The sequence below is a fragment of the Mobula hypostoma genome, chromosome 27 (assembly GCF_963921235.1).
Source record: "Mobula hypostoma chromosome 27, sMobHyp1.1, whole genome shotgun sequence".
Taxonomy (NCBI): Eukaryota; Metazoa; Chordata; class Chondrichthyes; order Myliobatiformes; family Myliobatidae; genus Mobula; species Mobula hypostoma.
Genome location: NC_086123.1, coordinates 2663913 through 2687074, shown reverse-complemented (window position 1 = coordinate 2687074; position 23162 = coordinate 2663913). Strand labels below are relative to the sequence as shown.

General features: G+C 46.3%; 1 protein-coding gene across 1 annotated transcript in view; it reads right to left on the bottom strand.

Moving 5' to 3' along the window:
- Positions 1-12870: 12870 nt before the first annotated feature.
- The window catches only part of tcn2 (transcobalamin II), a 34066-nt gene continuing 23774 nt past the window's right edge, over positions 12871-23162 (bottom strand). Inside the window, exons 8-10 of the mRNA XM_063034567.1 lie at positions 21597-21792; positions 20467-20588; positions 12871-14134 (exon numbers count right to left, since the gene is read on the bottom strand). Coding sequence (XP_062890637.1) covers positions 14073-14134; positions 20467-20588; positions 21597-21792 — 380 coding nt within the window. The 3' untranslated portion in view covers positions 12871-14072. The remainder of the gene's footprint in view (positions 14135-20466; positions 20589-21596; positions 21793-23162) is intronic.

Here is a 23162-nt window from a genome sequence, read left to right as displayed (position 1 = left end):
AAGAAAATTTCTGAGTCACTGAATATCCCTTGGAGTACAGTTAAGTCAATCAGCAAGAAATGGAAAGAATATGGCACAGCTGTAAATCTGCCTAGAGCAAGCCGTCCTCAAAAACTGAGTGACCGTGCAAGAAGGGGGCTAGTGAGGGAGGACACTGAGAGACCTATGACAACTCTGGAGGAGTTACAAGCTTCAGTAGCTGACATGGGAGAGACTGTGCATACAACAACTGTTACCCAGGTGCTTGACCAGTCACAGCTTTATGGGAGAGTGGCAAAGAGAAAGACACTGTTGAAAAAAATCTCACATGAAATCTCAGCTAGAGCTTGCCAGAAGGCATATGGGAGACCATGAAGTCAGCTGGAAGAAGGTTCTGTGACCTGATGAAACCAAAATTTTTTGGCCATCAGACAAAATGCTATGTTCGGCATGAGTCAAACACTGCACGTCATCAATAACACACCATCCCTACCGCGAAGCATGGTAGTGGCTGCGTCATGCTGCGGGTCCTGGAAAGCTTGTAAAGGTAGAGGGTAAAACGAATGCAGCAAAATACAGGGAAATCCTGGAGGAAAACCTGATGCAGTCTGGAAGAGAACTACGACTTGGGAGAATATTTGTTTTGCAGTAAGACGGTGACCCCAAGCATAAAGCCAAAGCTACACAGAAATGGTTTAAAAACAACAAAGTTAATGTCCTGGAGTGGCCAAGTCAGAGTCCAGACCTCAATCCGATTGAGAATTTGTGGCTGGACTTGAAAAGGGCTGTTCACTCATGATCCCCAGGTAATCTGATAGAGCTTGAAAAAGAAGAATATTTTTTGAAAGTTTTGTTAAGAAGAATGGGGAAAAATTACAGCGTCCATATGTGCAAAGCCGATAGAGACCTATCCACATACACTCACGGCTGTAATTGCTGCTAAAGGTGCATCTACTAAGTACCGACAAAGGGGTTGAGTAATTATGCAATCAATTATTTTGTGATTAATAATTGTAAAAATTTAGACCAATTTGTAGAAATTTGTTTCCACTTTGACACAAAAGAGTCTTTTTCTGCTGATCAGTGTCAAAAAAGCCAAATTAAACTTACTGTGATTCAGTGTTGTAAAACTTCCAAAGCGGGGGGGGGGGGGGGGGGAGATACTTTTTATAGGCACCGTAAGTTGCTAAAGTAAATAAATGGTGCAAACAAACAATAATGAGGTAGTGTTATGGGTTTAGAGAGGTCCCTTTTACAATGACCTATGGTCTCACCAATCTACAACCTGACCAATGTCTATTCCTCACAAGAGGGACATCCAGGCTGTTACGCTTTCAACCTTTGAATCACGAAGTACACAGATCATGTGATTTTAAGGAAGCTGTTCAGAGCCTCTGACCTCAGAGAACTATTTTGTTGAGCTTCAAGCAGATTCCTGTTGCGTTGTATCCACCTGTGCCTTGAACATTGATGAGACTTGCCCCTCAGACAGACTCATATTATCCAGAGTGAGTCAAACTGGAGAAAATCCAGCATAGGAGCATAATTATCCCTCACCACAATTCATCAGCCACACCAAAAATCACCTAAGGCACTTCTCAGGAAAATAAAACCTGGCACCAAGCCTCAAAACGAGAGGATGAACAGCCAGAAGTTATGTTATATATTGGAACGAATGACATCCATAGATGGGAAAAGGGATGAGACCCTGAGGAGAGAATATAGAGAGCTAGTAAAAAGCTGCAAAGCAGGACCTCAAGGATGGTAATCTCTGGATTACTATCTCTAGTACCAGTAAGTGTAAGGTTGATTTGGCAGATGAATGCGTGGCTGACGCTAGTTCAAGGTGCAGGATTTCAGATTTCTGAATCATTGGGATCTCTTCTGGGGAAGGTATGTCCTTTACAGGAACGATGGGTTACACCTGATCCTGAGGGAGATCGATATTCTTGTAGGCAGGTTTGCTAGAGCTGTTCTGGGCACATCCCAGGAAATAACATCTGGCACCCAGTTACATAGCGAAATCAGTATGGGCAGATGACCAGGTGATCCATCACTGAGTTGGCCCTAAAGGCGGTGATGGGAAGACACAGAGGTTAATGGGTTTCAGGAGTTTGGGTCCAGGCTTGGTGAAGGTAGCGTTGTCAATGTTGGGGTGAAGGAAAGTTGAGCAACAGGGCTCACACTTGGAGGAATAAAAGATCTGTTGAGTGCTGGAAGGTGATGGAATTGGAATTGGTAAATTGGTTTATTATTGACACTTGTACCATGCAGATCACTTCAAAGCACAAGTAGATTGAGTTACTGCAAAGGGAAGAGTAATAACAGGATGCAGAACATAGTATTACAGTTACGGTTAAAGGAAAGTGCAGGTAGATAATAGACATGCTGAGCTAGATTGTGAGGTCAAGATTTCTTTTTTTAAAGTACAGGTCATTCAAGAGCATGGTAGAAGCTGTCCCTGGGGTTGGCAGTATGTGTTTTCAGCTTTTTCTGCCCGATAGGAGAGAGGAGAGAAAATATCTGAGGTGCGAAGGCTTTGGTTTCGCTGGCTGCTTTGCTGAGCCAGTGAGAACTGTAGACAGGGACTACAAAGCGGAGGATGGTCCTTGTGCTGGACTGTAACCATAACGAGAGGCAGCGAGCTGAGGTATGGGGACTGAATGAACACAAATGGCTTGTGTGGCACAATGCAAAGTGAGTCAACCCATGTTTGGCAATCAAAGAAGGCACCACAGGGCTCCTGTCCTGAAAAGGGGTGGCCCAGGTTCAGCTGGAATAATTGCTGGAGTTACACGAGGAAAGGCTTCGGTCTCTGGTTTCTGGCAGCTGCTATGGCCTGCAACTGACGGACTCCTGGATCAGCTGTAGTGATGACTGGTTTTGTGGCTTTAGGTTGAAATGTTATTTGCTTACTTTTATTGTTTGCATAATTTGTTTTCTCTGCACATGAGATGTTTGATGGTCTTTTGTAAAAATGGGTTCTATTGGGTTTAGTTGTTTTGTGGCTGCCTGTCAGGAGATGAATCTCAAGGTTGTATATACTATACATACTTTGATAATAAATTTACTTTGAACTTTTTTTAAGATTAGGTATTTGTTATACATAGCACCCTATCAATGGGACATCACAAAACTGAAGAAAATGCACAAAGCATCAGATTTCCCTTTGATTTCACAACCCACAAGCAAAATCTCATTAACAGTCCTCTTCCTTTTGCAAACTAGGTGATTATGGCAGGAAACGTCTCTTTAGTCACAGCTTCACTCTAACCGCGGCAACAACAGGATCTCACAGCTTCACTCTAACCACCACAACAACCAGGATCTCACAGCTTCACTCTAACCACCACAACAACCAGGATCTCACAGCTTCACTCTAACCACGGCAACAACCAGGATCTCACAGCTTCACTCTAACCACCACAACAACCAGGATCTCACAGCTTCACTCTAACCACGGCAACAACAGGATCTCACAGCTTCACTCTAACCACGGCAACAACCAGGATCTCACAGCTTCACTCTAACCACAGCAACAACAGGATCTCACAGCTTCACTCTAACCACCACAACAACAGGATCTCACAGCTTCACTCTAACCACCACAACAACCAGGATCTCACAGCTTCACTCTAACCACCACAACAACAGGATCTCACAACTTCACTCTAACCACGGCAACAACAGGATCTCACAGCTTCACTCTAACCATGGCAACAACAGGACCTCACAGCGTCACTCTAACCACGGCAACTACTAGGATCTCACAGCTTCACTCTAACCACCACAACAACCAGGATCTCACAGCTTCACTCTAACCACCACAACAACCAGGATCTCACAGCTTCACTCTAACCACGGCAACAACAGGATCTCACAGCTTCACTCTAACCACGGCAACAACCAGGATCTCACAGCTTCACTCTAACCACAGCAACAACAGGATCTCACAGCTTCACTCTAACCACCACAACAACAGGATCTCACAGCTTCACTCTAACCACCACAACAACCAGGATCTCACAGCTTCACTCTAACCACCACAACAACAGGATCTCACAACTTCACTCTAACCACGGCAACAACAGGATCTCACAGCTTCACTCTAACCATGGCAACAACAGGACCTCACAGCGTCACTCTAACCACGGCAACTACTAGGATCTCACAGCTTCACTCTAACCATGGCAACAAGAGGATCTCACAGCTTCACTCTAACCACGGCAACTACTAGGATCTCACAGCTTCACTCTGACTACCACAACAACCAGGATCTCACATCTTCACTCTAACCACGGCAACAACAGGATCTCACAGCTTCACTCTAACCACAGCAACAACAGGATCTCACAGCTTCACTCTAACCACCACAACAACCAGGATCTCACAGCTTCACTCTAACCATGGCAACAACAGGACCTCACAGCGTCACTCTAACCACGGCAACTACTAGGATCTCACAGCTTCACTCTAACCATGGCAACAAGAGGATCTCACAGCTTCACTCTAACCACGGCAACTACTAGGATCTCACAGCTTCACTCTGACTACCACAACAACCAGGATCTCACAACGTCACTCTAACCACGGCAACAACAGGATCTCACAGCTTCACTCTAACCATGGCAACAACAGGACCTCACAGCGTCACTCTAACCACGGCAACTACTAGGATCTCACAGCTTCACTCTAACCATGGCAACAAGAGGATCTCACAGCTTCACTCTAACCACGGCAACTACTAGGATCTCACAGCTTCACTCTGACTACCACAACAACCAGGATCTCACAACGTCACTCTAACCACCACAACAACCAGGATCTCACAGCTTCACTCTAACCACAGCAACAACAGGATCTCACAGCTTCACTCTAACCATGGCAACAACAGGACCTCACAGCGTCACTCTAACCACGGCAACTACTAGGATCTCACAGCTTCACTCTAACCATGGCAACAAGAGGATCTCACAGCTTCACTCTAACCACGGCAACTACTAGGATCTCACAGCTTCACTCTAACCACCACAACAACCAGGATCTCACATCTTCACTCTAACCACGGCAACAACAGGAACTCACAGCTTCACTCTAACCACAGCAACAACAGGATCTCACAGCTTCACTCTAACCACCACAACAACCAGGATCTCACAGCTTCACTCTAACCACCACAACAACCAGGATCTCACAACGTCACTCTAACCACCACAACAACCAGGATCTCACAGCTTCACTCTAACCACCACAACAACCAGGATCTCACAGCTTCACTCTAACCACGGCAACAACAGGATCTCACAGCGTCACTCTAACCACAGCAACAACCAGGATCTCACAGCTTCACTCTAACCACCACAACAACCAGGATCTCACAGCTTCACTCTAACCACAGCAACAACAAGGATCTCACAGCTTCACTCTAACCACGGCAACAACAGGATCTCACAGCTTCCCTCTAACCATGGCAACAACAGGATCTCACAGCTTCACTCTAACCACCACAAGAACAGGATCTCACAGCTTCACTCTAACCACCACAAGAACAGGATCTCACAGCTTCACTCTAACCATGGCAACAACAGGATCTCACAGCTTCACTCTAACCACAGCAACAACTAGGATCTCACAGCGTCACTCTAACCACGGCAACAACAGGATCTCACAACATCACTCTAACCACGGCAACAACTAGGATCTCACAGCTTCACTCTCACCACGGCAACAACAGGATCTCACAGCTTCACTCTAACCACAGCAACAACCAGGATCTCACAGCGGCCACCCATTTTCAACTTCCCATTCTCATTTTAACAACTGTCCATATAGCCACCACAACTACCAGGATCTCACAGCTTCACTCTAACCACAGCAACAACTAGGACCTCACAGCTTCACTCTAACCACCACAACAACCAGGATCTCATAGCTTCACTCTAACCACGGCAACAACAGGATCTCACAGCTTCACTCTAACCACCACAACAACCAGGATCTCATAGCTTCACTCTAACCACGGCAACAACAGGATCTCACAGCTTCACTCTAACCACCACAACAACCAGGATCTCATAGCTTCACTCTAACCATGGCAACAACAGGATCTCACAACTTCACTCTAACCACGGCAACAACAGGATCTCACAGCTTCACTCTAACCATGGCAACAACAGGATCTCACAGCTTCACTCTAACCACGGCAACAACAGGATCTCACAGCTTCACTCTAACCACGACAACAACAGGATCTCATAGCTTCACTCTAACCACGGCAACAACAGGATCTCACAGCTTCACTCCAACCACAGCAACAACTAGGATCTCACAGCGTCACTCTAACCAAGACAACAACTAGGATCTCACAGCTTCACTCTAACCACGGCAACAACAGGATCTCACAGCTTCACTCTAACCACGGCAACAACTAGGATCTCACAGCTTCACTCTAACCACCACAACAACCAGGATCTCACAGCTTCACTCTAACCACCACAACAACCAGGATCTCACAGCGTCACTCTAACCATGGCAACAACAGGATCTCACAGCTTCACTCTAACCACCACAACAACCAGGATCTCACAGCTTCACTCTAACCACCACAACAACCAGGATCTCACAGCTTCACTCTAACTACCATAACAACCAGGATCTCAGAGCTTCACTCTAACCATGGCAACTACTAGGATCTCACAGCTTTACTCTAACCACCACAACAACCAGGATCTCACAGCGTCACTCTAACCACAGCAACAACCAGGATCTCACAGCTTCACTCTAACCACGGCAACAACAGGATCTCACAGCTTCCCTCTAACCATGGCAACAACAGGATCTCACAGCTTCACTCTAACCACCACAAGAACAGGATCTCACAGCTTCACTCTAACCATGGCAACAACAGGATCTCACAGCTTCACTCTAACCATGGCAACAACAGGATCTCACAGCTTCACTCTAACCACAGCAACAACTAGGATCTCACAGCGTCACTCTAACCACGGCAACAACAGGATCTCACAGCGTCACTCTAACCATGGCAACAACAGGATCTCACAACATCACTCTAACCACGGCAACAACTAGGATCTCACAGCTTCACTCTCACCACGGCAACAACAGGATCTCACAGCTTCACTCTAACCACAGCAACAACCAGGATCTCACAGCGGCCACCCATTTTCAACTTCCCATTCTCATTTTAACAACTGTCCATATAGCCACCACAACTACCAGGATCTCACAGCTTCACTCTAACCACCACAACAACCAGGATCTCACAGCTCACTCTAACCACCACAACTACCAAGATCTCACAGCTTCACTCTAACCACGGCAACAACAGGATCTCACAGCTTCACTCTAAACACGGCAACAACAGGATCTCACAACTTCACTCTAACCACGGCAACAACTAGGACCTCACAGCTTCACTCTAACCACGGCAACAACAGGATCTCACAGCTTCACTCTAACCATGGCAACAACAGGATCTCACAGCTTCACTCTAACCACCACAAGAACAGGATCTCACAGCTTCACTCTAACCATGGCAACAACAGGATCTCACAGCGTCACTCTAACCATGACAACAACAGGATCTCACAGCTTCACTCTAACCACCACAAGAACAGGATCTCACAGCTTCACTCTAACCATGGCAACAACAGAATCTCACAGCTTCACTCTAACCACGGCAACAACAGGATCTCACAGCTTCACTCTAACCATGGCAACAACAGGATCTCACAGCTTCACTCTAACCACAGCAACAACCAGGATCTCACAGCGGCCACCCATTTTCAACTTCCCATTCTCATTTTAACAACTGTCCATATAGCCACCACAACTACCAGGATCTCACAGCTTCACTCTAACCACTACAACAACCAGGATCTCACAACTCACTCTAACCACCACAACTACCAGGATCTCACAGCTTCACTCTAACCGCCACAACAACCAGGATCTCACAGCTTCACTCTAACCACGGCAACAACTAGGACCTCACAGCTTCACTCTAACCACGGCAACAACAGGATCTCACAGCTTCACTCTAACCACCACAACAACCAGGATCTCATAGCTTCACTCTAACCACCACAACAACAGGATCTCACAGCTTCACTCTAAACACGGCAACAACAGGATCTCACAACTTCACTCTAACCATGGCAACAACAGGATCTCACAGCGTCACTCTAACCACCACAACAACCAGGATCTCACAACTTCACTCTAACCACCACAACAACCAGGATCTCATAGCTTCACTCTAACCACCACAACAACCAGGATCTCACGGCTTCACTCTAACCATGGCAACAACAGGATCTCACAGCTTCACTCTAACCACCACAACAACCAGGATCTCACAGCGCCACCCATTTTCAATTTCCCATTCTCATTTTAACATCTGTCCATATAGCCACCACAACTACCAGGATCTCACAGCTTCACTCTAACCACCACAACAACAGGATCTCACAACTTCACTCTAACCACGGCAACAACTAGGACCTCACAGCGTCACTCTAACCATGGCAACAACAGGATCTCACAGCTTCACTCTAACCATGGCAACAACAGGATCTCACAGCTTCACTCTAACCACAGCAACAACCAGGATCTCACAGCTTCACTCTAACCGCGGCAACAACAGGATCTCACAGCTTCACTCTAACCGCGGCAACAACAGGATCTCACAGCTTCACTCTAACCACCACAGCAACCAGGATCTCACAGCTTCACTCTAACCACAGCAACAACCAGGATCTCACAGCTTCACTCTAACCACAGCAACAACCAGGATCTCACAGCGTCACTCTAACCACCACAACAACAGGATCTCACAGCTTCACTCTAACCACAACAGCAGGATCTCACAGCTTCACTCTAACCACAACAACAGGATCTTACAGCTTCACTCTAACCATGGCAACAATAGGATCTTACAGCTTCACTCTAACCACGGCAACAACAGGATCTCACAGCTTCACTCTAACCACCACAACAACAGGATCTCACAGCTTCACTCTAACCATGGCAACAACAGGATCTCACAGCTTCACTCTAACCACGGCAACAACCAGGATCTCACAGCTTCACTCTAACCACCACAACAACCAGGATCTCACAGCGTCACTCTAACCACCACAACAACAGGATCTCATCCTGGCCACCCATTTAAACTTCCCATGCTCATTTTAACATGTCTCTCCACACTTCCTCTACTGCCATGATGAGGCCAAATACACACTGGAGGAGCATCACCTCATGTTCCATTTGGGTAGCCTCCAGCCTAATGTCATGAAGATCGATCTCCTTGACTTCCATGAATCAGTCCCACCTGTTCTCTCTTTCTCCATTTTACCCTCTTCACTTTCCCTGCCCTCATGGTGTGCCCATCACCTCCATCTGGATCTGCTTCTCTTTCTCTTCATCCATTCTGCTCTCCTATTGGATTCCTTCTTCCTCAGCCCTTCACCTGTTTCACCTATCACCTCCCAGTTTCTCACATCCCCCACCCACTCACCTTCCTCCTTACTCAGTCTCACCTATCACCTGTCAGCTTGTACTCCACCCCTCCACCCACCTTCTTAATCTGGCTTCTGCCTCCTTCCTTTCCAGTTCTGATGAAGTGTCTCAGCCCAAAACGTTGTCTCTTTATTCCCCTCCATAAATGCTGCCTGACCTGCTGAGTTCCTCTAGCATTTTGTGTGTGTTGCTCAATGCAATCCCATTGACAATTGTGCTTGTTCATTTTATTATGTATTCTTAAAATGACTGTAAAATAGTAATTGCAATGTGTAATGATGGTTTAAGTATAACCATTTAAATTCAGTTAAGAAAAATACATTAACCATTAAATAAAAACATTCCAAGTATTTTCCAAACTCGCCAAGTGCTTAGTTCTCAGTTCACAGGTCACCAGGGTCCTCAGCAAGTGCTGTCTATCTAACTGCCTGTTTAAAAGTCAGGAGGCTGCTTAATGCCTGGGACAGAAACATTAAAGGGGAGAGCGCAGGGGCCAGGATGGATCCCTGACCTGGAGCTCACATGAAATTCCTGGAACATCGGTCAAATCCGGAGAGTTCCCAGCTATCAGTCTCATGACCAGTAAGGACAGGGTGCAGCCAGACAGGGTGATAGTGAGTGGAGACTCAATAGGAAAGGGACAGACAGAAGATTCAGCAGCTGCAGAAGAGATGCCAGGATGGTGTGGTGCCTCCTGGGTGCAGAGCCAAGGAGTCTTGAGGGGGAGGATAAACAGGCAGAGGTCATTGTATACATTGGAACAAATGACATAGGTGGAATAAGGTATGAGTTCCTGTCGAATGAGTATGAGGAGTCAGGTACAATATTAAACTCAGGGACAGTGATACCTGGACTCCTCCCTGATAAACGGTCTTGGCCCAAAACATTGTCTGTTTATTCCCCTGCATAGATGCTGTCTGACCAGCTGAGTTCCTCCAGCATTTTGTGTGTGCTGCTTTGGATATCCAGCATCTGCAGGATTGCTTGTGTTCTGGGTTACTCCCGGTGCTATGCGCTAGTGAATCTAGAGACAGGAAGGAAGATGGACCAGATAGGTCACCTTTACAAGAGGGACAGGGTGCACTTGAACCAGAGGGGACCAATTTCCCAGTGGGAAAATTTGCTTTTGCCACCAGCAGGCTGCTGCGACTCGAGAGAGCAAAGTCAGTGAGAAGACAGGGACACGTGAGCAACCAAAGCGTGTAAGCCTAACAATCAGGATAGCCTCGTCTACAGTAAAAGAGTAGACAGGACCACGGCTTTAAACTGCTTCCATTCCAATGTGCGTAGCTGAACAGATAGAGTGGGTGAACTGAGTGTGTGGATTGCTTCTAGGAACTGAGATATTGAACCCATCACAGAAAAAGCAGCTGAGAGAAGGAAGCTTTAGGCACGACAGAGGGACAGGTAAGAGTGGAGGAGAGTTGCCATTTAGATAAGGAGGACATTATTGCTGAGTTAGAGGGGATATTTTTGAGGGATCATCTAACAAGACAATTTGGGTAGAAGTAAGAAATAAGAAGGGAATGGTCACCTTTATGGGGCTGTATTATAGCCCCCCTCCCCCCCAAACAAGCAAAAGCTCAGGAGCAGATGTGTTGAGGAAGTGCACGTAGTTGAGAGAATAGTATAGGGTAGTGCTCGAGGGAGATATCAATTTTCCTGGGCCACCCAGAATGCAAAGGATCTGGACAGGGCACAGTCTGTGCCGGGCATTCAAGACAGTTTCCTTATGCAATATATAGAGGAACCTTGGAAAATGAGGTGGCCAGATTACCCAAGTAACAACTGGGGAGCACTGTGGGTTTAGTGACCACAATTCTATTAGATTTTAAATAGTTATGGGAAAAGATAGAACAGGTCCACAGGTTGAAGTCCTGAACTGGAACAGGGGCAACTTTGAGGGCATCAGGCAGAACCTAGCTGGCATCGACTGAGTGACTCTATTAAAAGCCAATGGAACAACTGGCAAGTGGGAGGCTTTTAGAAGGGTCATATCACTGTTAGGAAGAAGGGTAGACATACCAAGTTCAGGGAAACCTGGCTGTCCAGAGATACCATGGCTCTGTCAAGGAAAAAGGAAAAAAGCATACATCACATTTAGATCGCTGGGTACAAATGAATCCCTCGACAGATATAAAAAGTTTAAGGCCAGGCTTAAAAGGGAAATCAGGAGGGCAAAGGGAGAGTTGGAGATGAATTTAGCAGGCTGGGTTAAAGAAAATCTCATGAGGTTCTTCAGTCATATTAACATTAGACGGGTGACTCGGGAGAGACCAGCTCCCCTTACAGACCTATGGATGGAGCTGCAGGGGATGGCTGATATATTTAATGTCTATTCATCCTTGATGCCAAAGAAATGAGGGCAATAAATAGTGAAGTCTTGGATCTTATGCAGATTACAAAGAAAGAGGTACTTACAGTCCTGAAGCACATTAAGGTACGGGAATCCCCAGAGCCTGACCAGATACACTCCTGTACATTATGGGAGGCCATGGATTAAATTGTGGAGGTCCTTGTAGTGATATTTTCTTCATCATTAGCCACTGTTGAGGTTCCAGAAGACAGGAGAGTGGCTAACACTGTGTCATTGTTCTAAAAGGGTAGCAAAGGCAAGCCAACGAACTATAGGCCTGTGAGCCCGAGTTCAGTTATAGAGAGTTTACTGGAGGCAATGCTGAGGGGTGAGATCTGCCATCACTTGGATAGTAAAGGCCTCATTGAGAGTTTGTGAGACATCATAATTTTGCGTGTGGGAGGTCACAATGATGAGCCTTTTTGAGGTTTTTCGGGGACAGCTGAAGGTAGGACAGTGAATGTTGTTTAATATGGACTTCAGTAAGGCCTTGCATGGTAGGCTGATCTGAAAGGTCAGGGTAGATGGGGTTCAGGGGGAGTCAGTGAGGTAGATTCAGAATTGGCTCGATAGTAGGAAGCAGAGGGTGATGGTTGAAGGTCAGTTCTCCAATGGGAGGCCTCTCATGAGTAGGGTGCCCCAGGGGTCAGTGTTGGGACTTTGATCATCCCTGGGGGATGCAGAAAATAAGAGACATTAGAGGAAACATATTAAAAAATATTATGTTCAGGTCAGGGGGGGTGGGAAACAATAGGATTAGTCTTGGATTTCTGGAGGGAAAAGAAGTCTATGTTCATCCATTTCATCTTCTACCAGCTTGGGCTACATTGCACAACTGTAATACAGATTATTGAATGTGTACCCCATCAGCCAGAGACCTGGACCAGGGAGATTCCAGTTCAGGGCAGTTCTGGAGACCAGGCACCTTCCACTGACTACATGCTGATTTGGAGATCAACATGGTGTAGATGCAGGGGAAGTTAAGATGTCAGCACAACACCGTGGGCCAAAGGCCTGTAATGTGTTATGGAGCTGAAATAAGAGCTGAGACATAGCCACAGGAACACGGCAAAAAAAAGGGAGTCATTCATGACACTTTAGTATTTAATATTACAAAAACTCAATGACAAAATTTATCAATAACAGTAAAAGTATCAGGCCACAAGTTGAATCAATTTCCCCACCTTCTTTGCCAGTGTGCTATTCAGCACAATGCTCATGGTTCAACAGTTCATCTTTTTACTCACACATTTGTTAATATTAACCAAAAGCAGGTTACTGAAGAAAAATCACTGAAGGAGAATCAATATGTAAATATGGATGCCGTGTGGAAGTGAGGCCTTCCGGCCTAGTGAGGAAATGGTCATAAATTTGATCGTTCTGTCCGCAGACTGGAGCAAGGACACAGCAGGCAGAGCTGCTGCCTCTGGGCTTCAGCAACCCAGGTTCGATCCCGACCTCTGCCACTGTTTGTGTGCAGTTTGCAAATTCTCCCTGTTGCTGTGTGGGCTTCCCCATTTGCATGATGATTGGCCCGCTGGGAGTAGGTGAAGGGTAGAATCATGGGAGAGTTAATGGAAGTAGGTTACAGGGAGTGTTAGAGCTGGCACAGAGATAAAGGCCAAGGGGCATATGCTGGATCGGTAACCAGGCACTCCTGTACATCACACCGGTTAGCAAGGAGACCGGTGCAAAAGGACGAAGGGAGCCGCATCCCAGTAAATTCCCAAGGAGCAGCGGGAATAATCAAGCGTGGCAAGATTAGTCAGAGTGGACATTGCACAGACTGTGGGGTGGTGAATCACGGACTGGTCCAGACACATTAACTGGCTCAGTAATGGCCGAAGAAAAGGAAGTGGGCAAATGGAATACAAGTGCACTCGGTGTCTGGGATTTTACTGGTAACGATAAATTGGCAGACTAAGGTATCTGTCTTTTCATCCATTTGCCTTTTAGTTAGGCTGTGACAGCCCAGGAATGAAGGTTTTTGGCTTTAAAAATCCCTTATTGATGAATTCCATATTGTTTGTTCCTTTCCACAGATGCTCCCTGACCTGCTGAATTCCTCCAACGTTCTGCGTGTGCCCCTTAATGATTAACCTGCTTTTCAGGGCTCTGAATTAACTCATTAATCATCGACCGATTGGAAAGCGGGAGCTGCGGGTGGGTGAGCAGGACGCAAGTCATCGGGAGCTGGCTAGAAGTTGCTGAGCTGCAGGAGGATGTGTTCGCCCTGCTGGGGGTGATAATCCTGGATTCCTGCGGGAAGAACACAACGTGAGAAAAGTGAGAGTGTACATTCTCCCTGTGACCATGTAGGTTTCCTCCAGGTGCCACGGTTTCCTCCCACATTTCAGAGCTGGATTAGGGTTAGTAGGTTCTGAGCGTGCTATGTTGGTGCCAGAAGCACTTGCAGGCTGCCCCCTGACCCCCCAGAGTACCTCAGACTATGTTGGTCATTGGTTAAACAATGCATGTTTTGATGTTACACCGTACACGTGACAAATAAAGCTAAGCTTAATCGTAAAGCAATTCTGCATTCGGAAGTTACCTGCCTTCAACAAACACGTTATTTGCAATGTGCAGTAAACTGTGTGGAGTAACGCAGTATAATACGCAGAGTATACAGTACACATATTGCACTGCCTTCCATTTGTACCTGTGCATGTCCAGCACTAGACGTTCATTGTTGGCTTTCCACTTCACCACTACAAACTCTGAGCATTAAATCCATTCTCTCAGCAGTAAAGCAAGTTCATGCAGTTCAGAAGGAAAAATCACCTGGTCAAAGGTGCAACCTTTCCAACACACTTCCCAGGGCACCATTTTGAAAAAGGCAGGGCCATTTTCTGCAACCAGTATCACAGAGAACAGGATTCTCACGTTGCTGTTCGTGGCTGTTTGGCTCGGCACATATTGCTGCATTTTAAGTTCGAATGCCGTCTTCAACCATTCGCTTCTTGAACTGAGCAGCATAACCCTAATCACTGCAGTGTAATTACACCATGACCACTTTGCACAGACATGACTGCTTTTTAAAAATTCTAATTGTGTTCTTGTAAAAACTGTTCATAACATCCCATTTGTTTTCCTTGTGAATGCTGCTCCTCTGATGCCACGTGCCCGTGATGTTGCTGCAAGTAAGTTTTTTTTGTACTTGGACATACGACAGTAAACTCGACTTCGACTAAGTCCGTCAGGAGTGAGATTGTGGATGTGATGCATGGTGCAAGTGTGGGCTCCGTGCTGTATTAGTCTTTAGTCATAAATGCAGAAGCAATCATTTCTTTCTTCAACGCGCTACGGAACAGCTCACTCGGGGAAAGTCAGCGCTTTGGATCAGGGCATTTCTTCTGAGCTGAGTTTGGGTTTGCAGTGCCGGCGGCTGCGAGCACCGCGGCTCCCTGCACTCGGAAGAGACGGGGACCTGCTCAACAGCGACGCCTGCAGGAAGGCGCGGGTACTGCTGCCAATCAGGCTGAACTGCAAACCAGTGAAACCACTGGGGTGAGTTTGCACACCGCCAGCGATTTTCAACCCAGACGCCGACTGGGAACGCAATACCAAGGAACCATTATTAAATTCAAAGGGAATTTAGGATAAAACATAAGACATAGGCACAGAATTAGGCCATTCTCAAACTCATTCTCCTGCTTTCTCTCTGTAACCTTTGACACCCTTGCTCATCAAGAAACTACCTATCAACTTCAAATTTAAATATAATCAATACATTCCACAGATTCACCATACTCTTGCTAAATAAATTCCTCCTCATCTCTGTTCTAAAGGACGTCCTTGTAATCTGAGGCTGTGCCCCCTGGTCCTAGACTCGGACTCTCCCACTATAGGAGTGGGGAGTTTATAGGAGAAGGGTGCCCGCTTTGAATGGGAGAATATAACTACAGCTGTGAAGATCCCTGCTGGACCTGGTGACCCTGTGATCTCTGTCTCAGAGGTCGGTGTTAGGCTGTCTTTCAGAACGGTGAACCCTCACAAGGTGGAAGGTCCCAATAGAGTACCTGGTAAGGCTCTGAAAACCTGTGCCAACCAACTGGCAGGAGTATTCAAGGATCTTTTCAACCTCTCACTGCTATGGTCGGAAGTTCCCACTTGTTTCAAAAAGGCAACAATTATACCAGTGCCTAAGAAATGTAGTGTGATGTGCCTTAACGACTATCGTCCAGTAACGCAGTGATAAAATGCTCTAAGAGGCTGGTAATGACTAGAATGAACTCCTGCTTCAGCAAGGACCTGGACCCACTGCCATTTGCCTTTCGCCACAAATAGGTCAACGGCAGACACAATCACAATGGCTTTTCACACGGCCTTAGACCACCTGGACAATACAAATTCCTATGTCAGGGTGCTGTTCATTGACTATAGCTCAGCATTTAACACCATCATTCCCACAATCCTGATTGATAAGTTACAGAAACTGGGCCTCTGTACCTCCCTCTGCAATGGGATCCTTGACTTCCTAGCCGGTAAAACACAATTAGTGCGGGTTCGTGATAATATCTCCTCCTCACTGATGATCAACACTGGAGCACCTCAGGGGTGTGTGCTTAGCCCACCGCTCTATATACCCATGACTGTGTGGCTAGGCATAGCTGATGATACAACTGTTGTTGGTAGAATCTCAGATGGAGATGAAAGGGTGAACAGGAGTGAGATATAACAACTAGTTGAGTGTTGTTGCAGTAACAACCTTCCACTCATTGTCAATAAGACAAAAGAGCTGATTGTGGACTTCAGGAAGGGTGAGATGAAGGAACACAAACCAATCCTCAGAGGGATAAAAGTGGAGAGAGTGAGCAACTTCAAGTTCCAGGGTGTCAAGACCTCTGAGGATCTATCCTGGTCCCAACATATCGATGCAGCAAGACAGCAGCTCGATTTCATTAGGAGTTTGAGGAAATTTGGTTTGTCACCTAAGACACTTGAAAACTTGTACAGATGAAACATGGAGAGCATTCTGACAGGCTGCATCACCGTCTGGAATGGGGTGGGGTGGGGGCATGTTACTGCACAGGACCAAAAGAAGCTATGGAAAGTTGTAAAATTAGTCATCTTCATCTTGGGTACCAGCCTCTGTAGTATCCAAGGCATCTTCAAAGAGCGGTGCCTCAGAAAGCTGACGTCTGTTATTAAGGACCCCCTTCACCCAGGGCATACCCTTTTCTCACGGTTACCATCAGGTAGGAGGTACAGAAGTCTGAAGGTGCACACTCAGCGATTCAGGAACAGCCTCTTCCCCTCTGCCACCTGATTCCTAAATGGATATTGAACCCTTGGACACTACCTCACTTTTTCAAAATATATCATTTCTGTTTTGCACGATTTTAAATCTAACTATTTAATATATATATATATATAAACACACTGACAGTAATGGATTTAATTATACATTTGCTACGTTAACAAATTTCACAACACATGCCGGTAATAATAAACCTAATTCTGATTCCACAGGAAACATCCACTCTATCTGGGCCTTTCAGTATCTGATAAGTTTCAATGAGACCCTTCCCTATTAATCTACAATTGGAAAACAGGTTACCAGGGTAGTGACAACCTTCATGAGGTTCATCTCTTTTCCAATGTTTATAACTCTGCATACACATGGCTGCATAGTTGTATTTGCATAATGTGGATGGATGCCTTTACATGTGTAATGTCAGGGCATACCGTAGTCGTGCATGTCACATCTACACAGTGACACATGTACATGTCTGTGCATGCTGGATACCGGTGGTAGAAGAGAGCATAACTGAGTTGGGGTACTTCAAGGCTGGAAGCTGTTGTGGCAGGATTTCGGGAGGAAACGAGGTCCGTGACCACACCAGAGTCATGTACCGGGAGGAGGTCTGAGGAAGTATCTGAGGGCTGCCATTTACTCTCTGCAAAATGCAGGTCACTTCGCCAAGACCCCAAAGGCACCTCCTTGTCGGCAGGTTTGATTACAATATTAGGCTGAGTTCTGAATGAGTGGAGGGGCTGCAAGTTCAGACGGGGGCAGGTCCGAGCCAGGACAGTGAAACAAGGAAAACAACTAATTACTTTGCTAATCACGATTTTTCTGGCAAACAATCATTGCAAGTAAAAGTCTGTAACTTCCCTTTGGACTTGAAGGCAATTTGACGTGGCAGAACCGAGGTGAGGTGAGGCAAGGAGGACCTGAGGTTCAATCGATTTTAACGCCGTGCTAAAGGCTGAATTGGGGCGGCAAGTTTCGGGCACCAGAGTGTACCAATTCGACTGAACTCGATGTTTGTTTGGAGACTTAAATGCCGTGCCAAATCGGAAAGGTCGGTTACAGGCCGAATCGAAGGGGTGAGGTCCAGGCACCAGAGCATATCAAGGTGATTGAACCCAATATATGGTTGTCGATTTAGGCGCTGGGCCAGATTGAAAAGGTCAGAGTGTCGGAGCCCAAAGCGAGGGCCGGGCCGGTTCAGATCACTGCTCCACAATGTTCACTCAGCTCTGCGCTGAACTATTGGGCTCTTTTGCTGACTTCAGCTCAGAACTCCATTTGCTTGCGTTTTCTTCTCTGCACATTGGGTGTTGGTCAGTCTTTTTTTCATATGGGTTCTTCTGATTTTTTATGGGTTCTCTTTTTACGGGCATGACATGTGTTTTTCCTCTCTGCAGAATAGGTGTTTGACGGTCTTTTTGTATATATGGCGTTTTTTGGGGTTTCTTTGTTTTGTGGCTGCCTGTTAGGAGATGGATCTCAAGGTTGTACAATGTATATACACTTTGATAATAAATGTACTTTGAACTTTGAAAATCAATGCAATTAGCAATATAGAGGGTAAAGAGGACAGAGGTGCCCGAATTTGGATTTATATATCCGTACTATGGAGGAATCAGTATGTACCTGGAACCAACTTCACACAGTGTCTGTTTTCCACCTACACCTCTCTTGGCCTCTGCTGCCCCCATGGAACATCAAGTTCGCTGGGCTTAAAAGTGTAAAGTTTATAAACCAGGTTTCTGTCCCCTTTAGCGAGGGAATTTGTCGTGTTTAAAATCTCTCTGGTGGGGAACCACTCCCTCTGGCGGTGAAGGTGGGAAATGCTGGATCTAGTCCTGCAATCAGAACGCACCATCCAGACGACAAGTAGTTTACGCACAAGAGGCAGAGGAAAAGAGGAACTCTGTCCCCCCAGAGAGACACAGGTGCTGGGCAGAAATCTGCAACTGCAAAGGAATAGATTTTATAAAATTCAGTCAGGTTATCTGGGCTATGACACGTAAATGAAAGTTCTCATGTTTTCTTAGAACACAGAGGCCATTCAGCCCACATGCCAGCTCTCATCAATCCCATTTCCCCTTTATTTCATCCTAACCTATCCTCTCTCCCCACTCACCTACACACAAGTGACAGCTTACTGTGGGCAATCAACCCACCCAGCTGCTCGTGCCTTTAGGATATGGGAGGAAACTGGAGCCCAACCCCACCCAGGGAGAACATGCACATTCCACACTGAGCGCGTCAGAGATCAGAATCAAACCAGGGTTACAGAGTACTACAGCACAGAAACAGGCCCTTCAGCTCATCCAGTGCATACTGACCTGATCTTCAGTCTAGTCTAGTCTAGCCCACCTGAACCCAGATTATTTCTCGCCAAACCCCACCAATCCTTGCACCTTTCCAAATTCCCTTAGGTGTTACAATTGAACCCGCATTCACCACTTCCACCGGCAGCTAATTCCACATTTACACCACCCTCTGAGTGAAGAACCCCACCTGATTCTCTTTAAATATTTCATCTTTTATCCTCAACCCATGACCTCCAGTTCTACTCTTAGTCTTCACTTACAAACAGTTTTTCATACATTCTATTGAACTTCTTTATTTTCTTGTAAATGCTTGAAAAATTAATCTCAAGGAGCTGCTGATGCTCGGCTGGGAGAAGGGGAGGCCAGCAGACGGCTGGGAGAAGGTTGGGAGGAGCTGACATGGGTGCGGACCGTGTTGCTGCCAGCTACTTGAAGACATCGGAGTTAGTGCAAGAAAGCAGCGTGCAGTGTAACTGTGAGTGACTGTCTCAGACATTTCTCTTCCAATCACAAGATCCTGTTGGACATTGATAATGTGAGATGCCGCAGCCTGTTTCCCCTGTTTGGTGAAGAGACAGGTGACGAGGCAGCAGCATGGCTTCGGTTGTAGCGAGTTCTAGGCCTCAAGCTGCGGGCTTGCCTGCTGCTGCAGTCCAGGTGAGAAGACGCTGGAGGCGGTGTAGCGTAGAGTCTGTGTTTGGTTGGGAGCTGGTCTCTCCTGTCAGTGCTACCCTCCAGTGTTCGATCAATAGAATGACAGGCTGGATTGCCACGAGATGTACCATCAACTTGCATGTCTCTCACGGACTTGGACAATATATATGTTTTCTTGTGTTTAGATGTGTTTTTTTCTCTCTTGCTATTTTAAGTATCTATTATGACCCAGAGAAATACTGTCTTGTTTGACTGTATGATGTATGGTTTTAATGATAATTAAACTTGATTAGATTTGTTAATCCGTTCGGTTCCCCAACCTAACTAACCACGTAGCCCAGTGCCTTCACCACCCAACGACTTCTCACCTTGAATCAGTGGGGTGTGTGTTCCCGAATGGAGACGCCAGTAGGTCCTTGTGCTGTCCTGTCCCGCTATGTGGTTCACTGAGGTCAGGAAAGGTCCCCACATGGTCGGCACGGTCTCAAAACTGGAGCAAAGAGGAGGGAAACAGAACAGATTGAGATTTACTTACCACATGCACATCAAAATACAGTGAAATGCGTCATTTGGGTTAACAACCAACTCAACCTAAGGCTGTGCTGCCCGCAAGCGTCACCAAACATTCCAGTCCCAACATAGCACACCCACCATGTTCGCAGAACGACACTAACAACAAACAACAGCAACAAAACAAACCCCTTAACGCGTGCACACACACACGCGCGCGCGCGCGCGCACACACACACACCCACACACTCTTCTCTAAGCCCAGGATTCTGTGTCTCTGGGCCTTCAGCCTCCAGTGGATTTGCGAAATATTTTAACTAGCACAATAGTTAAACGAGAAGTTCCTCTTCCAATAAAATGAGGATATGGAAATTGACAATGCCAGAAAAGACAAAGTTGTTTAGCCATTAGCTTTATTTGTCACACATCCATCAGAACTTGGGCACATGGAGTGAAATGTGTTGCCTTTCACCAATGACCGACAGTCCGAGGATTAAGCTGGGAACTGACCTTGGGAGCTGTCTCACATGGAATTTACACCCTCTCTCCAGGGCTGGGTTTCACCGCACATCTCAAAGATGTGTGCTGGTAGGTGAACCTGTCCTCAGTGTGTAGGTGAGTGGTGAGATCTGCAGGGAGTTACGGGTACATGGGACAATTCATTGAGCTTGGGGAGAATGATATAAATGGGTGTTATGCTGGTCAGTGTGGATTCAATGTGCCAACAGGCCTCCTTCCATGCTGGGAAACTCCGTAACTTTAACAGGGAATTGTTACCCTTAAACCAGTACTGATTAATTGTTTATATATTTCTCATTATCACTCAGAGTATATTTTATGTATTGCACTGCACTGCTGCCACAAACTCTGAGAACTCAGGGAAGCATTCAGACTTCAGGGAAGAAGGTGCCGCCCGCGCCCCACGTGGGGGGGCAGGGGGAGGTGCCACCTGTAACCTGCAGTCACACGCAGGAAACCACAGCCTTACCTGAAGTTGGTGTCATTTCGTTTAGCTTCATGCAGGACTTCAAGGAGGGACATCCCACTGTGCAGTGGCACCCTGGCCCTGTAAATAGTCGCCAGGCTCTTATCCTTCACACTGAGATAGACAAATCCTGGAGGTGGACTCGGCTCAGCCTCATCGGTAGTGGTCTGCAGTTCCGGATCATTCAACCTCAGGCCCCCTGTCAACAAAAGAATAAAGTTTCTCGGTTTCCCTTCTAGAAGTGGGCTTGTAGATATTGGCAGCTCTGAGGAAGGCCGATCCCTACAGAGGGAGCATGGTGCTTATCGGATTTTTGGAAGCATAGAGTGGAAATAAACATTCTGTAAATGACTGGGATGAGGAAGTGAAAGGATGGGTTGGTAAATTTGCAGACGGTTGGTGGAGTTGTGGATAGGGTGGAGGCCTGTCGTAACTTGCAGTACAATATTTTCAAGATGCAGAACTGGACTGAGAAGTCGCAGATAGAGGGCAAGCTGGAAAAGTGTTCGCTGATACACTTCAGAAAACCAGTTCTGAATGCAGGATACAGGGATTCTTGTGTGCAGGAACAGAGGGATCTTGGGGTCCACGTCCATAGGTCCCTCAAAATTGCCATGCAAGTTGATAGAGTTGTTAAGAAACATATGGTGTGTTGGCCTTCGTTAGTCAGGGGGTTGAGTTCAACAGCCACAAGGTAATGTTGCAGTTCTATAAAACCCCGGTTAGACCATACTTGGAGTATTGTATTCAGTTCTGAACATCTCATTATGAGCTCTATAATACCCTGGTTAGACCACACTCAGAGTATCGTGTTCAGTTCTGAACATCCCAGTATGGGAAGGGTGTGGAAGCTTTAGAGAGGGTGCAGAGGAGATTTACCAGCATGCTGCTTAGACTTAGACTAGACAATGAGAGGGAAGTTGACAGAGGTGTACAAGATAACAAAAGGCATAGGTAGAATGAGCAGCCAGACTTTTTCCCAGGGCGGAACTGGCTAACACAAGGCGGCATAATTTTAAGGTGATTGGAGGGAAGCATATGGGGGATGTTTTTTCTTACACAGAGTGCTGCAAGCCTGGACTACACCAAGGGGGGTGGTAGAGGCAGATACACCGTGAGTATTTAAGAAAATCTTAGACAGACACATAGATGATAGAAAAATGGAGGGCTATGTAGGAGGGAAGGGTGAGGTTGATCTTAGAGTAGCCAGCACAACATCATGGTTTGAAGGGCCTGTAATGTTCTATGTTAATGAAACAGATTGTTCTCAGGTTGGTGGACAGCAACTAATGGGGCATTGCAAAGACAGGTCTTGGGCCCCAGCTCTTCACTACCTGCATTGTTGGATTGGGGTGTAGAATTGCTACTTTTCATGTAGTTTAACTTTCCTATGCTTGCTTGCATTCTTATATAATTATTTGTGATAGACTTCTGGTAAAGGTGACGCTGACAAGACATGGCGACACTTTACAGGCAGCAAACAAAAGTACTGACTGTTCTATTAAATACACTTTTTCTGGACTATGATCACCGCAATCCACCACCTGTAATTTCCCTTTGGGAGTCATG